Source organism: Dasypus novemcinctus, chromosome 11 (genome assembly GCF_030445035.2).
Source record: "Dasypus novemcinctus isolate mDasNov1 chromosome 11, mDasNov1.1.hap2, whole genome shotgun sequence".
Lineage (NCBI taxonomy): Eukaryota > Metazoa > Chordata > Mammalia > Cingulata > Dasypodidae > Dasypus > Dasypus novemcinctus.
This window is the reverse complement of record NC_080683.1, coordinates 51695544-51710695: the sequence shown is the minus strand read 5'-3', so window position 1 is coordinate 51710695 and position 15152 is coordinate 51695544. Positions and strand designations below refer to the sequence as shown.

General features: G+C 34.3%; 1 protein-coding gene across 3 annotated transcripts in view; it reads left to right on the top strand.

Annotated features, from left to right (window-relative positions):
• Positions 1 to 15152, top strand: part of PHIP (pleckstrin homology domain interacting protein) — a 138220-nt gene that overhangs the window by 109425 nt on the left and 13643 nt on the right. For all 3 annotated transcript variants that reach the window (XM_058307067.2, XM_058307065.2, XM_058307066.2), the window contains exons 30-35: positions 3348 to 3503; positions 4707 to 4827; positions 7459 to 7584; positions 9130 to 9199; positions 9522 to 9572; positions 10209 to 10358. In XM_058307067.2, coding sequence (XP_058163050.1) covers positions 3348 to 3503; positions 4707 to 4827; positions 7459 to 7584; positions 9130 to 9199; positions 9522 to 9572; positions 10209 to 10358 — 674 coding nt within the window. The remainder of the gene's footprint in view (positions 1 to 3347; positions 3504 to 4706; positions 4828 to 7458; positions 7585 to 9129; positions 9200 to 9521; positions 9573 to 10208; positions 10359 to 15152) is intronic.

Here is a 15152-nt window from a genome sequence, read left to right as displayed (position 1 = left end):
CACTTAAAGTCTGTTTTATCTGATATTAGTATAGCTACTGTAGCTCTCTATTGGTTAGTATTTTGTAGTATATTTCTTTCCCATCCTTTCACTTTCAACTTGAATTTAAGGTGAGTATCTTCTAAACAGGGTAGTTGGCTCATGTTTTTTAACCCGTTCTGCCAGTCTCTGGCTTTTGACTAGAAAGTTTAACACATTTACTATTAGCATAACTTCTTTGTTTATCTGTGAATGTCTTAATCTCTCCATTGTTTTTGAAAGAATGTCTTGCCAGATATAAAATTCTTGGTTGGTAGTTTTCTTTCAGCACTTTATATATTTCATTCCATTTCTTTTTTGCTTCTTGCTTTCTGATGAGAAATAGACAATCTTAATGGGACTCCCTTGTACATAACCCATTGCTTTTCTCTTACAGCATTCAGAACTCCTTGGCATTTGATAGTTTGACTATTATGTGTCTTGGCGTAGTTATCTCAGGGTTATATCTTACATCAGGTTCATTGGATGTCTTGAATGTGCATATTCTTCTCGTTCATTTAATTGGGAGATTTCTGCCATTATTTCTTACTCATTCTTCCCCTTTCTCTTTTTCTTCTTCTGGGACTCCCGTAATACATATATTGGTACACTTGGTGATGTCCCACAGGTCTCTTAGGCTTTGTTCACTTTTTTGTTCTCTTTTCTTTCTGCTCCTTTGCTGGAATTATTTTAGTTGTCTTGTTTCTAATGCATTGATTCCTCTGTCACCTCCAATCTGCTGTTGAAACCCTCTAAAGAATTTTTTATTTCAATTATTGCAGTCTCTCCAACCCCAGTAGTTCTCTTTGGTTTCTTTTTAAAGTTTCTATCTCATTTTGAGATTCTCATGTTCCTCATTCTTTGTTTTTCTGATATCCTTTAGTTCTTTCTCTGTTTTCCTTTTTCTCCTTGAACATCCTTGAGGATCTTTTTAAAAAGTTTTTGTCCAGTATATCCAAAGTCTAGTCTTCTTCATTGATACTTTCTGGATATTTGTCTTGTTTTTTTTTTTAATGTACCATCATTTCCTTTTCTTTTTATTGTAATCTTTTGTTGTACCCTGTACATTTTAAAGTGTTTTGGATTTTCATTCCTGATGTCTGTTCTTATAAGTTTTTATCCATTCAGTGGCATGACAGAGATTCCCTTGAATTAATAAAAAGAAAGCAAATTAAAAAAAAAAAAACACTTTTCATAGTCTTTGCAAATTGGCTCTGAGTTGTCTAGTGCTGTCCATCAGTTTAGCCCTCTGTTAAAAGGAAAATTTTTCATGTAGTTTAGGATCTCACAGTTTTATTGAATGATACATGAATAAATCAACATTTCATTCAGAAAGTAGAAGGGAACCCTACCAAGGGAGTGGAAAGGGGGAACTCTCATATGGGGCAAACATGGAAGCAAGCAGTAGAATAGTTCTCACTGGCTGATGTTAACTTTCCTGTTTACACAGGGGAGGTCTTACAAAGTGGGGAGCAGATATACATTGATTTGTATGGTGTGCATGTCCATTTTAATAAGGTGCCTCAATTGGACTGAAACCAACCGGTTTATCCCCATTGTTATTTATCTGCAACCCTACAGGGTGTGTTCCATTTTCCCAGAAAGCCCTGCAGATCAGTTGTTTTTGTTTTCTGGAAAATCTTTTCTCCTAAAGGGGTACCTCTCCGGAATGCCCAAATGCAGGCAACCATTTTATTTTACTTAACACTCCTAATAAGAAGCTCAGCCCTAGGCAGTTGTGAAGTACACGGTCCTCCATGTCTTTTCTGAGCTGTGTTTTGTCTTGTGCTTGTTCATGGCCTTAGGACTATCCCATTTTATAGGAACTTGAATGCTCCCTCTACTTCCTATGAAATTGACTTTATCCCTTCCTAGGTCCTAGCTCTGTTGTATGACTTAAAGCAGGTAATCTTTGCCCCTTGACCTCTTGAATTGTTACCCAGGCTATCTGCCGACTGATTCTGCCTGCATGCCAAATTTCTGGGAGGGTGAGCTGGAAATGATTTTCTTGGTTCAGTCCTTCAGGCTCCCATTGGTTAGGTTGACACTGACATATAGGCACCACCTTATGGATGTAGGGGTTATTCTGCTCCATCCGGAGCACACAATGAGAATGTATATAGGCTCCATACCATACCAGAGAGGAATTAGTGGAGAGGCCAGCATGTACACAGCGATCTTCTTCTACCATTTTTAAAGATGTATTTTCTTTATTCAGCACTCACCCAGTTACTATAACCCTTAAATGTTTTCCAGAGTTCTGAGTAAGCTAGCTTTGCCAGTTTTTGCCAGTTGCTCAAACATTCTGTGGGGGAATGGCATACTAGACTGTCTAATACTGCCTTCTTGGTCAATTGGAACCCTGTTGTAGGAGGAAAATTTTGATTGTATGTCAATTGTGGCACATTTACCAATGTTTCTGTGACTTATTGTTGGTCAGTAGGAAAATTACTTGCCACATTTGTAGATTTTGTGGCATCAAATCTACTCTAATGATTCTCTTAGCTAAAATATTAACAATTTAGGTGTGCAGAAAGCATACCTTCATTAGGAGCAGCAAGCATAGAATCATCTATCAATATTCATAATTCTTTTTTTCTTACAAAAATGTTTTTGAGGTTTTGATGGAAGTGCTCTTGAAAAATACCACTTTAGTTCATTTTCACTTTGTGTGTGATTTATGAAGGTAAATATAGTGATTAAATTGTGAAATGAATCAGAAAACTTTGAAACTTGCATCAGTTTATAGAAATCTTTCCTCTTTCATCTGAAACGATTATAGAGCAAATTTTCAAGTGTATTTGAGAAAGTAATAATGATAGTCTAGAGAAGAGAATTTTTTTTTAATTTTTAAAAATTTTATTTCACCTTCAAAAAATATAATAACAGCAAAAAGCAGCTTAACAAATTCTGGAAGTGTTACTTTAAAAAATCCTCTCCAAGCACATTTATCTTATTTAATCCTAAAAATAAACTCAGTTATTTCTTCTGTGTTCCAAAAGATGAATAAATGAGTACAGATTAGTTAAATGACATGACCTAAGTCTCCTTGTTCATGAAGAAAATTGGGGAGTGGTGGGGTGTGATCATATTCACATCTCTAAAGAATTATTTATAAAGTTAATATCTTTTGAAAAACTCTTTTTACTGAAAGTTTATTGATCTTTGAAACATAATTTCCTTGAAGGAAAAACTAAAAATGTATTTACCAAAGCTTTCCAAAATTATACTTTAACTTTGTGATGATATTAATTCTACTTTCTATAGCTAACATAAATATTAGTAAATTACTGCATATGCTTCCTGATCTGCTTTTTTGTGTATTTCAGCTGTGTTTCCTGAAGAATTAGGTACCAGTGTTCCTTTAACTGATACTGAATGCAGATCATTAATCTATAAACCTCTTGATGGAGAATGGGGTTCCAATCCCAGGGATGAAGAATGTGAAAGAATTGTTACAGGAATAAACCAATTGATGACACTAGGTAAATAAGAACAACATGTGAATATTGAAAAATTTGCAGAAAAGTAAAAGGAGATATATATTGTGTTACCTTAATTATAATTTGAGGCAGTTGTACAGATAATTCAAACATAGACTTTTTCACAATATTGCAATTCATTGATTTTCAGTCAGTTTTCCTGGAATAATAATCTGAATGAGGTCTTATTACACAGGAATTAAATATGTAAAACAGTTATAAATTGAGTTACTTTTGCTGAATTTCAGAGTGAGGGCCTCTCAGAAATGACAGGGAGTTCTGAAAAATCTGGATCTGCTACAGTTTTATTTGAAAACCCTTGAAATAATTTCATGTTAACATGGAATTGGAGGATGAGGGTTAAAAATGGAATTATATGGGAAGCTGCACCATTTTTTCCCCTTAATTTTTTGTACGTAATACACGAAGAGAATCTTTCTAAGAGGAGGGTAGGCTTTTATGTGACTTGCTTTTCACCTTTAGAAAAAATACCCACAAAATTTGTTAATGTAAAATTTGAACTTTCAGATTAATTTAGACTAGTGTGGTGGTTTGCAGCAGCTCATTGGGTCAGTAAGGAATCCGCTTCAAACAATATAAGGAGAAATTACCAGTAGTAAGAACAGCTAAAGATTACGAAGTACTGTCCTGTCTTTTCTGAAGTCTTTTCTATAGTGACAGCACTTTAGTAATATTGTCAGGTAATTTTAGTAGTATTTTAGGATATGAAGTAGTTTTAATACTATATGTAAATGAGCAAAAAATGGGGTGTGACTAGGTGCCTTTGAGTCATTTTAATGTAGAGTCAATTTCCTCTTCTATTTGCCTGATAATATTTCAGAATAATATTGTAAAAATGAAATGAGATAAATTTTGAAAAAATCAAGGTTACAGTGGAATGCAATATGGTTGTTACACTGTTGGTAGAATGGATTTGTCAGAAGCATTATAATACACAGATTTAGAAATGGTCATATTATAGAAGTATACATGTATGTTTGTAATAGGTCAGATATATGTATTTCCTAATGGATCTATGAATATCAGTAACTAGAATTTTTAGAGAGATTTTTAAATGTCTGCTTATTTTGTGTGAGTTTTCTGAGAAGACAGCAACAGGCTAGTAGCAATGGGGATTAAAACTTAGTTCTAGTACAATTCTCTTGAATTTTTAGCAGTACAAAAATTTATTTATTTTTGTTTTAGATATTGCTTCTGCATTTGTGGCCCCAGTGGATCTGCAAGCCTATCCTATGTATTGTACTGTAGTGGCATATCCAACCGACCTGAGTACAATTAAACAAAGATTGGAAAACAGGTTTTACAGGTTAGAACCAGTTGATACTACTACCAAAGAAAAGCTAAATGATCCTTTCATAAATTTACTGATCTTCTCTAACAGTGTTTCTCAGACTTTAATGTGCTTATGAATAACATGGGGGCTTGTTGAAAACACAGAATCTGATTCAGTAGGTTTGGAGTGGGACTTGAGAGTCTACATTTCTAATAGGTGATGCTCGTGCTTCTGGTCTATAGACCACACTTGGAATACGAATCCTGAATACAGTTTTTCACTATTCGCTAGTATGACCTGATGCTCCCTGGCTTTGTATTGTATTTTAAAAGAAAGCCAACACGTTTGTTTGTTCAGGTGTTTTTCTTAGAATAATATAAAAAATAAATTCTATTCTTTTTTTGATGACATTCAGCCCATGAATACTTAATGAAAAATGAAAATCATTCATCTAATAAAAATATAATTATATAATTTAGAACATTTTCATAGTGGTAGTATTTTTAGCTTATAGAACTAGAGTTAAAATTCAGACAGTTTCAATTAATTGGTATAGTTTAGTCAACAATTTGGATAAACAGTGAGTTTTTAATCTTGGACAGGTTTTGTAGGTTTATTGCCTAAAATGTTTTTTGTCAAAAATGAATTTAAATATATAGTTTTCACGGAATGAAACTTATAATTTTCATCTTTCTTATCAGTTTTACTTAATAGGTTCACAGCATTTTAATTTAAACAATACTACATTAAAACTTTCCTTTTGTTACCAGTTTTATTGCTAGGGTTCTTTCCATTACCCTTAATTTTAACTCAGGGAAGCTTTTTTTTTCATATTTTATACTAATTTTTCAATATAAAATATGCTTTTGGTTATTTTTATTTCTTCAATTATAACTACAATTTGATATTTAGTATACCTGGCACTGAAAACATAATTTGTCATATATTAACTGATTAAGCAGGTTTTCTCAGCAGCTGCATTAGTGACATTTAGGACCAGGTAATTCTTCTCTGTGAGGGGCTTTCCTATGAAGGATTCCTGGCCTCGGAGCCCTCTGGTTATGACAACCAAAATTATCCACTGAGGGTGGGGGGAAATAATCCCTGGTTGAGAATCAGTGGAATAAAGAAAGCTAAGATAGGCTCCAGGTTCAGATGATTTCTCTCATTTTGTTAGGTGTACCTACTGTTAATTCATTGATATTTGTCAGAAGCAGAGAAATGAGGAGCAAAGCACCTATGATAGATGCCTCCCACCATACTATCCTCAAAGTATACTTTTAAATCTATTCGAACATCCCACATTAGCAGTTTTAAGAGAAAAAGATGGAGAAGAAATTCTTAACTATATCCCTCTTTCTCCCTAGACCCCTAAATTGCTATACCTTAGGAGTTATACCTGGTGCTTCAGAGATGGAACAAGACATGGGAGGATGAGAGGGAGAAAAAGAGTTGTTCCTATACACTAGTTGTTGGACTACAGCTAGAAAGATAAGCTGCTGGCTTCTCCCACTATTGTTGTAAATATACTTTCTCATAGAAACACAACATGATAATTGCTAAGGTGTACTATATTTCAAGATACATCACAGTGTAAATAGGCTTTTTGGTATTATTAGCCTAGTTTCGTAGAAGATTTGGGAAAACTTAAGAAATACAAAACTTGTGTAAATTAGAAACTCCCTGTTTTCCAACCTGTTAATATTGCTATGGACCTGAGTTATATTTTAACTACTACAATGATGTGTGCATGTACTATTTCACTTTTTTTTTTTTGCTTTCTTTACTCATTACTTAAAACTTCTTACACTCTATTTTCCTTTCTGGTATTTCTAGTTCAGTCTCTTCTTAAGCTGCTATTATCAGATTGTACTAGTGCTATTATTTCTAATGCCTTATTTTACATATAGTTTTCTAGTATATGAATGTGCCTTGTAAATATATTTGATATGCCTAGAAGCTTTTCTGTGAGTGTCTTTCTATATCTACAATTATTTATATTTTTGATTTTTGTGTTCCACATAATTGTAGTCAGTAAGATTTTCTGAGTCTTCTACTTTCTTATTTCAAGTGGCACCCATATTGGGTTTTCCTTTACTTACAGAAATAGTAATAATAAAACTCCAGAATTTATTTTAGATTGTCAGTTCAGTGTTCAGAAAATAATTTTTATTTAGTTAAATTACTTGGTAGGTATTTAGTTAAGTATCTGTCTCATCAGCAAGCTACCAATTAGCTTTTCAGTTTTGTCATTTTATAACTGGGAGTAGCTTTAGGCTAAAATTATTTTATGTATAAAAGTCAGATATACTTATTACTAAAATATGAAACATACAAGATGTACATTAAAGCAAAAACTAGCAGCTCCTCTGTTTCTTTACCTGCTACTCCTTGCCCCCAAAACATTCTCCCTCCCCAGAAGACCGCACTATTGATAATTTAGTGTTCCTCGTTCCAGACATCTTCCATGCAAATACACGTATTTTTTTTTCTCTCCTAACACAGATGGGGTTAAACTGTTCAGAAAATGTCTTTTTAAAAAAAAGATGACGGTTCTATGATTGATTTGAGACAAAGTGAAAAGTGAGAATGTTTCTGAGTTTTCAATTATATGCACATATTTCTAAATATAAGAAGGTTGAAACTTCTGTATTTTGTTTAAAGGCGGATTTCTTCCCTAATGTGGGAAGTTCGATATATAGAGCATAATACACGAACATTTAATGAGCCTGGAAGCCCTATTGTGAAATCTGCTAAATTTGTCACTGACCTTCTTCTGCATTTTATAAAGTGAGTTACTTTTTTTTGTATTTACTTATAATAATTGCAGTAGTTACTGATAATATTTTAAAATGCAAAATAAAATGTAAAGTGTCAAAATGAAATATATAATTGCTTTTGATATATGCTACCCCATAAGCACAGTTCTGTTCAAAATAGGAAGGGTATGTTTTTATCTAGAGAAGTAAAATTAATTATAAAATCATTACTGCCTTTAATTTTTTATTCACTCATTAAAAGCTGTATGCTATAGGAAACATCATAAAACATCCTTCTCTAAATCCAGCTGTCAGCATTAATAACTAGTAATAATTAATTTTTAGTAAACGTGTACTATTTTACATAAATTATCTCTTCTTAGTCACATGATAATCTTATGGGAGAGAGAGAGATATTATTATTTGTAGTTTACAATTGATAAAACTGAGGTTTATGGAGGTTAACTTACCTAAGGTTGAATAGTAAATGAGTATCTGATATCTGATTTGAGGTCCTTTCATCTTAACACTGTTGCCCCTGCCAAGTTTACAGACTAGTATTTACTTAGTACAGTAGGAAACTGAATTTAACTTTCAAGATTCAAGATCTCCTTCCTCAAATTCCTATTTACTTTCTCAGATTCATCATTCCCTTAGCCAAGAGTGAAAGCTACATGTTAATTAAGACAGAAGCACTTTTCCTTCCTTGTCTCATGGATCTCATATAGTCATAGAATAAATTGAACCTTCTCAGTTGAATCCAGAGAATTGAATCATGTATTTTGTACACAATTCTTCCGAGTTCATATTAATTATATTTACATTGAGTAATTTTTTTTCCCGTGAAGAAGAGATAACAGTGCCTTTCATTATTTAATCTGACTACTCAGCTGTATTAGTTTTCATTTTTACATAGATTATTCAGAACATTTTTGTAAACCTCTCCAACTTCGTTCTCAACACTCATGATTTTCTTAGTGTCCCTTTCTTGGTAGTTAGTGATTTGCTGTGGAATGCAAATAATTTCATTATAAGAAAACGCCAACCAAAATTAGTAAGATAAACTTTATAGTCTTTCTCCACCTTATTTTCTAAATATATCTGTTGCCTTTTAGTGGTTTTGGAACTGTTAATTTCTGTGCTTCCACTTCTCTTAAGTAAAATTTATTATGCATTAAACCTACAATTTCATAGGAAAGATAAATCTGCAAGTGCCTCTATTAAGTGATATTCTGTGGTCTGGATTAGTCAAAGAATGCTTAATTGAGAAGGGAGGAATACTAGCTTTCCCTTGTAAAATACCTAGACTGAAGAATGGAGAAAGGCATCATAAGCACAGACTTGACCTGAGCAAATCCTGGGAGGTGAGAATTGGGTTTGCAGTAATGAACTGGTCAGGCTAGATCAGAGAATGCTGCTGGAACAGGGTCAAATGTGTGCATCGGGTATTGGAGTTAACTAAGGGAAAGCCTTGAGTTTCAAGTTCTAGTTTAAAAACTGTTTTAGTAACAATTTTAAGGGGAAAAAATCACATGGTTATACTCTTATATACTAACACTTCTTTCTTGTTGTTTAGAGATCAGACTTGTTATAATGTAATTCCACTCTACAATTCAATGAAGAAGAAAGTCTTGTCTGACTCTGAGGTATTTAATATTTCATTATCATTACTTAATTTGTATTCTGTATATTAAAAGAAATTTATACATTGTAATTTTCAGGTAAAAACTTATGAAATTTATTTTAGTCTAATGCTGTAATTAACTTCGGAAAAACTTTTATTATTTGTTATAGTTATGAAAAACTTTTTTTTAAAAGAGGAGGGAGACTTTTTAATGAGTCAGTAAAGCACTCCAGCCAGGTACATTGTGGTTTTTCTTTCCAAAATGTAAAGGAAATAATTAAACAATTGTAGAATAGAGTGTAATATAGAATGTTTTATGAATCTGATAAATTCTTGCTTCAAAGGAAGAAGAGAAAGATGCCGATGTGCCGGGCACTTCCACTCGGAAAAGGAAGGTAATAGGGTTTTTTTTTTTTTTTTTTTTTTTAAAGATTTATTTATTTATTTAATTCCCCCCCTCCCCTGGTTGTCCGTTCTTGGTGTCTACTTGCTGCGTCTTGTTTCTTTGTCCGCTTCTGTTGTCATCAGCGGCTCGGGAAGTGTGGGCGGCGCCATTCCTGGGCAGGCTGCTCTTTCCTTTCACACTGGGCGGCTTTCCTCACGGGCGCACTCCTTGCGCGTGGGGCTCCCCCACGCGGGGGACACCCTTGCGTGGCACGGCACTCCTTGCGCACATCAGCGCTGCGCATGGCCAGCTCCACACGGGTCAAGGAGGCCCGGGGTTTGAACCGCGGACCTCCCATGTGGTAGACGGACGCCCTAACCACTGGGCCAAAGTCCGTTTCCCAATAGGGTTTTGTTTTACTTCTTTATACTGATTTACTAAGCAGAGTTATTTATATATGAATTAACATGTATTAAAAGTATTTTTTCACTCTTAAGTTTCTATCATGAAATGCATCTTTTTAAAAAAGTGTGAATGATATTTTCTTGTATTTGATTTACTATGTATTAACCAGGACTATATTAAGAATATTAATTTTATTGTATAACTGCTATGTTATTAAGATATTTGAAAATTTTAATTTCAGGACCATCAGCCTAGAAGAAGATTACGTAATAGAGCCCAGTCTTATGATATTCAAGCCTGGAAGAAGCAATGTCAAGAATTGTTAAATCTGATATTTCAATGTGAGGATTCTGAGCCTTTCCGCCAACCAGTAGATCTCCTTGAATATCCAGTAAGTAGTTTTGAAATGTTTTCATCATCTCTTTGCTATATATTTTATACATGACAGTTTGCTACTTAAGTGACTGTTTAATGATTATAATTTATTCATCATTTTTTGCATGTTCTCATTATTCAAAGGCATGTGGTTATCTAGAGCACCTAAGTTGAGTAGAGTGGTACACTAGTCTATGGATCCCAGCTCTTGTGTTTTACTGGTTATGTGGCTTTGGGCAAGACACTTAGTTTTTTCATTAGAACATTTACTATTTTTTTTCTCCACAAATAATTCCACAAATTTATTGTGACAGTTATTTAGGAAACAAGAATAATAATACCATTTAACCTTCCTCACAGAGTTACGGTAATGAAGTGAGTATACATAAAATGGTTTTTAAACTGTAAAAAAACACTTACAAATATAAGGTTCCATTATCACATATATTAAGGTTATGTCAGTTTATGATCTTTGTGGAATACATAGTAAAAGAGTTTAGTAAACATGAGTCCCAGTTTATTTCTGCATATAGTCCTAGCAATCTAAAGTTAGCTTAAAGTGATTTTTTTCATTATTCATTTGTTAAAGGCTGTACAGTTCAGATAGTATAACGTGTATTGATTTGCAATGATAAGTATAGAAAAATGTCATTGTTGGATAAATATAATAAAATGATTTTTTTTTTCTTATTTAAAAAATGATCATGGAATATTTATTATGAGAAATCTTTAATTTTGACAATGTAATAAACTGGGATAATTCACCTCCCTAAAAATCACCTAGAAGAACTACAGTATGCTACAATGCTCTTGTTTTCAGTTTTCTCTTTGGTTTTGGAACTCATGGATTTCTCTGTTTCTTGCTAATTCAGCTATGCATTTTAAAAGTTTTAATTTATCCAGTGCTTATAAATACTTGTGTTCTGGGCCTTCTCTTCCCCAGAAAAGAAGAGATAGAAATCAGCTTTGTTGTCTAGATTCTAGAGGCACAAGTATTAACACTATTCACAGGTGACACCTTGGATTATACGCAAAACCAGTACTATTAAAGGGCTCACACTCAAGGAAAAGAATAAAATAATTCCTTCCCCAAAGAAGAGGGAAATCTCCCAAGCTTGTGTTATACATGAATTTAGAGTCCGAATTCATACTACCCTTATGGTATAGGAATTTCTATGGGATATTATCAGTGAGGCACCAGGCAAAATCCGTCTTCTTTCTCTGAGGGAAATACTTGCCAAATAAGGCTACACAAGATTCCATCGGGGGGAATACAATATTTAGTGATGGTTGAACTAATGATCACAATGAAATAACAAACTATTTGAGGAAATAAGCCACCATGGATAGAACAACAGAAGCAACAAATGGAAATATTAGCATCCTGTCCTCAAACATTGAGGTAATAGATAATTCTGAAATGCCGTATTTCATCAAATGTAAGACACCTCTGTTGTAAGGATGTATTGTTATTTTATGTGCTGCCAAGAAAGAAAAAAATGCTGCCAGTTAAACTTTGATATGCCATTTTCATTAAAGAAATGAAGGAATAAGAAACATGAGGACAAAAGACTATTTGGTTTGGGGCAAGAGAGAGGTAAGTTTTTTTAAAAGCAGAATAGAACTTCAAAAAATGATTTGTAAAATCTTTGAAATTAAACTCAGTGGGCAGCTTAAACAACAAATTAGATCTCTGAAATGAGAATTAGCATAAAGATCTGAAGAAATTATTAGAATGCCACACACAGAGGAATAAAAGAGATGAAAAGTTTGAGAAAGAGTTGAAGAGACATAGTGTATAGGATAAGAGGTTCAAAATACGTTTTATAGGTGCCTTAGTGGAAGAAAATAGAATGAGGGAGACGATATTTGAGGAGCCTAGTGGTTTAAAATAATCTACAATTGATAAATATTTGACAAAGTATGAGTCCTGAGAAGCATAAATAAGAGAAAATCTCTGCCTAGAATAATAGTGAAATATTAAAACACCAAAGATGAAAAGAAAATTGTTAAAGCAACCATACAGAAAAGAAAATATGGACGAGACCTGAGACTATGTCTAACCCACTCATTTTACTGATGTTGAGCTGAGACTCAGGTTAAGCAGCTCTTTGAGAGATGTAGCTGTTAATTGGCAAAATCAGAAGAACCTCTGTTGTTGAGCATCCTCTGTACAGTACACCATAGCTACTTAGAGCATAAGCAAATGAATTTTTATGGAAAGCTCATATTTCAAACTTAGGTCTGAAATATATAAGAATGTAGTCATCTCTCAAGTATTTGAAGTAATAAGAGCAATTTTTAGCAAATATTTCTAATCTCCCACCAGCTAAAAGTGTTAGCAGACAAAAAGGAGCAGAAGCAATAATTTTCTTTTTTTTTTTCATTTAATCTCTTGCCTCTTGAAGTATTCCTTTATGGAGATGTTAAGAATTATGGCTATTTATTGTTTTTTATTTTTGTTTTTTCATTATTACTACTCTCACAAAGAAGAATAGATTAAAAACTAAACTGTCACTCTAACTGAATATTTAGGTTCACATTTTGGGTTTAATAACATATTCAAAGCAAACTTTTTAAAATTAAGCTTTTTGGATGGAAATTTAGTATGCTAAATATTCCACCCCATTAATTTATTCCACAGAGGTTTGTTGAGCAGGTACCTTATAGTATACTGAATGGTGGAGGCCCAGGATGTAAACCAAGAAAAATGAAGTGTTCTATATAAATAAATTTCACATTAACCAAAATTTTTCAAAACATTTAAAATGTTTAATATCATTTTATGACATTTTCCCCACATACACAAAGTTCATAAAGCTGACATGCCAGTAATATTAAATATCCAAATAATTACAGATTTTATCTAAGTGGTTATCTTAAGATAGTTGGAGAGGTTGGATACTCATTCAGATGGTGTTACTGTTGCATAAAACAATTTTGTGGCTACTTTTCTTTTTCAACTCTTCTACAAGTCTGGGGAATATTCGTTTGAATATTTTTTTTAATTGACAATCTTCTCCCAGGGGTGAATTTAAGTTCTGTGAATGTCCACGTTATTTAGACCAGGTTTCGTATATTAGGTAGATTGAACTACACAGTAAACCCTTGCCAAAATCAAAATTCTCCTACAAGGTACTAAGTCCAATTCTGGTTTCTAGCTTTTTATATATATATGAAAGGCATTTTAAAAATGTTTTGATCAAAGGCAATATAATTGGACTTCCATTTCTGGGAAGATGGAGTTAGACATACTTTTCCCTCTTCTGCCTGCTAAGCCGAACTGAAAACTATGGATGTTATATGTTAAACAGATACGTAACGACTCTGGAAGGTGGGGAGTAGAAGGCAAATGGTAGAAATTGCAGGACCTGGGGAATGACACAATAGTGTGATCCTGGGTTTGCTTTTTGCCTTATAGATCCCACTTTGGGTACTTGAAAAGCCAGCAATGGGCACAGACAAAAAAATGTTCCAATAAAAGCCCGCTCTCTAGAGAAAGGACTCAAGGGGAAGCCTCGCAAAACAGAACACTTACATACAATAACCACTCTACTTCAGCATCCCTTACTCCCAGCAAAGTGAGTCGATAGCCTTTCCCCTCACCAAATATTAGTGGAGATCATGAGAGGAGCCTAGACTTCCATCTCCATCTAGTAATAATGAGGAATCGCTTGAGCAGCCTAATCATGACTTAAACCTTTGCTCATGTTAACTAGACCAGCCTCTATAGCGTCAGTGGAGGCCACATAGCAGTAACAAGGCGCCCCTTCTCTTCCCATCTTCAGTGTTATCAGTGAAGGCCTCAAGAGGAGCCTGAACTCTCAGCAGTAACAGAGACCTTCCTCCCCCCCCCTCAGGTATCAGTGGATGCAAAGTAGAGAACCTGGACTTCTACCCCCACCTGGCAGTAATAAGGTAGTGCCTCCCTTTACCCTTAAGAGGAGGCCTGCTAAAACACAAGATATTTAAAAAGACCCAGTCATAAAATTATACCCAGAATGTTTGTGTTCAGCCTGAACAGAAAATCTAGAAAATCAATTAGAAATAAATGAACAGATCCTCAGAGTCAGGTGGGACTATATAATAAAGGAGCTAACATGCGTGTCATCAGAATACTAGAGGAGATGAGGAAGAGAATGGAGCTGAAATATTTCAAGAAATAATAGCCCCAAATTTCTAGTTAGATATATAATTCAACAATATACAAAAATGATTCTACAACATGACCAAGGGGGCTTATTCAAAGGATAGAATTCTGGTTCAGTGTCCCAAAATCAAATCAATGTAATCCATCATATTAACAGGTTAAAGAAGAAAAATCTATAAAAAATCTATAGTTAATGCAGATGGGGGAATGAAGCAAGGATATCCACTCTCACCACTGTTATTCAAAGTAGTGCTGAAAGTTCTATTCAGCGCAGTGAACCAGGAAATGGCATACATGGGAAGCAGACATGGCTCAACTGATTGAGCATCTGCCAAACATATGGAGGATCCAGGGTTCCATCCCAGGGCCTCCTGACCCAGGTGGTGAGCTAGCCCACGCGCAGTGCTGCCGCGTGCAAGAACTGCTGTGCCATGTGGGGGTGTCCCACGTACAAGGAGTGCACCCCGTAAGAAGAGCTGCTCCGGGTGAAAAAAGCACAGCCTGCCCAAGAGTGGCACCGCACACACACACAGCTGACGCAGCAAGATAATGCAGCAAAAAAGACGCAATTTCCAAGCAGTCACAGAAGAACACACAGTGAATGGATGCAGAGAGCAGACCACATGGGAGGTGGAAGGGGACAGAAATAAATCTTAAAAA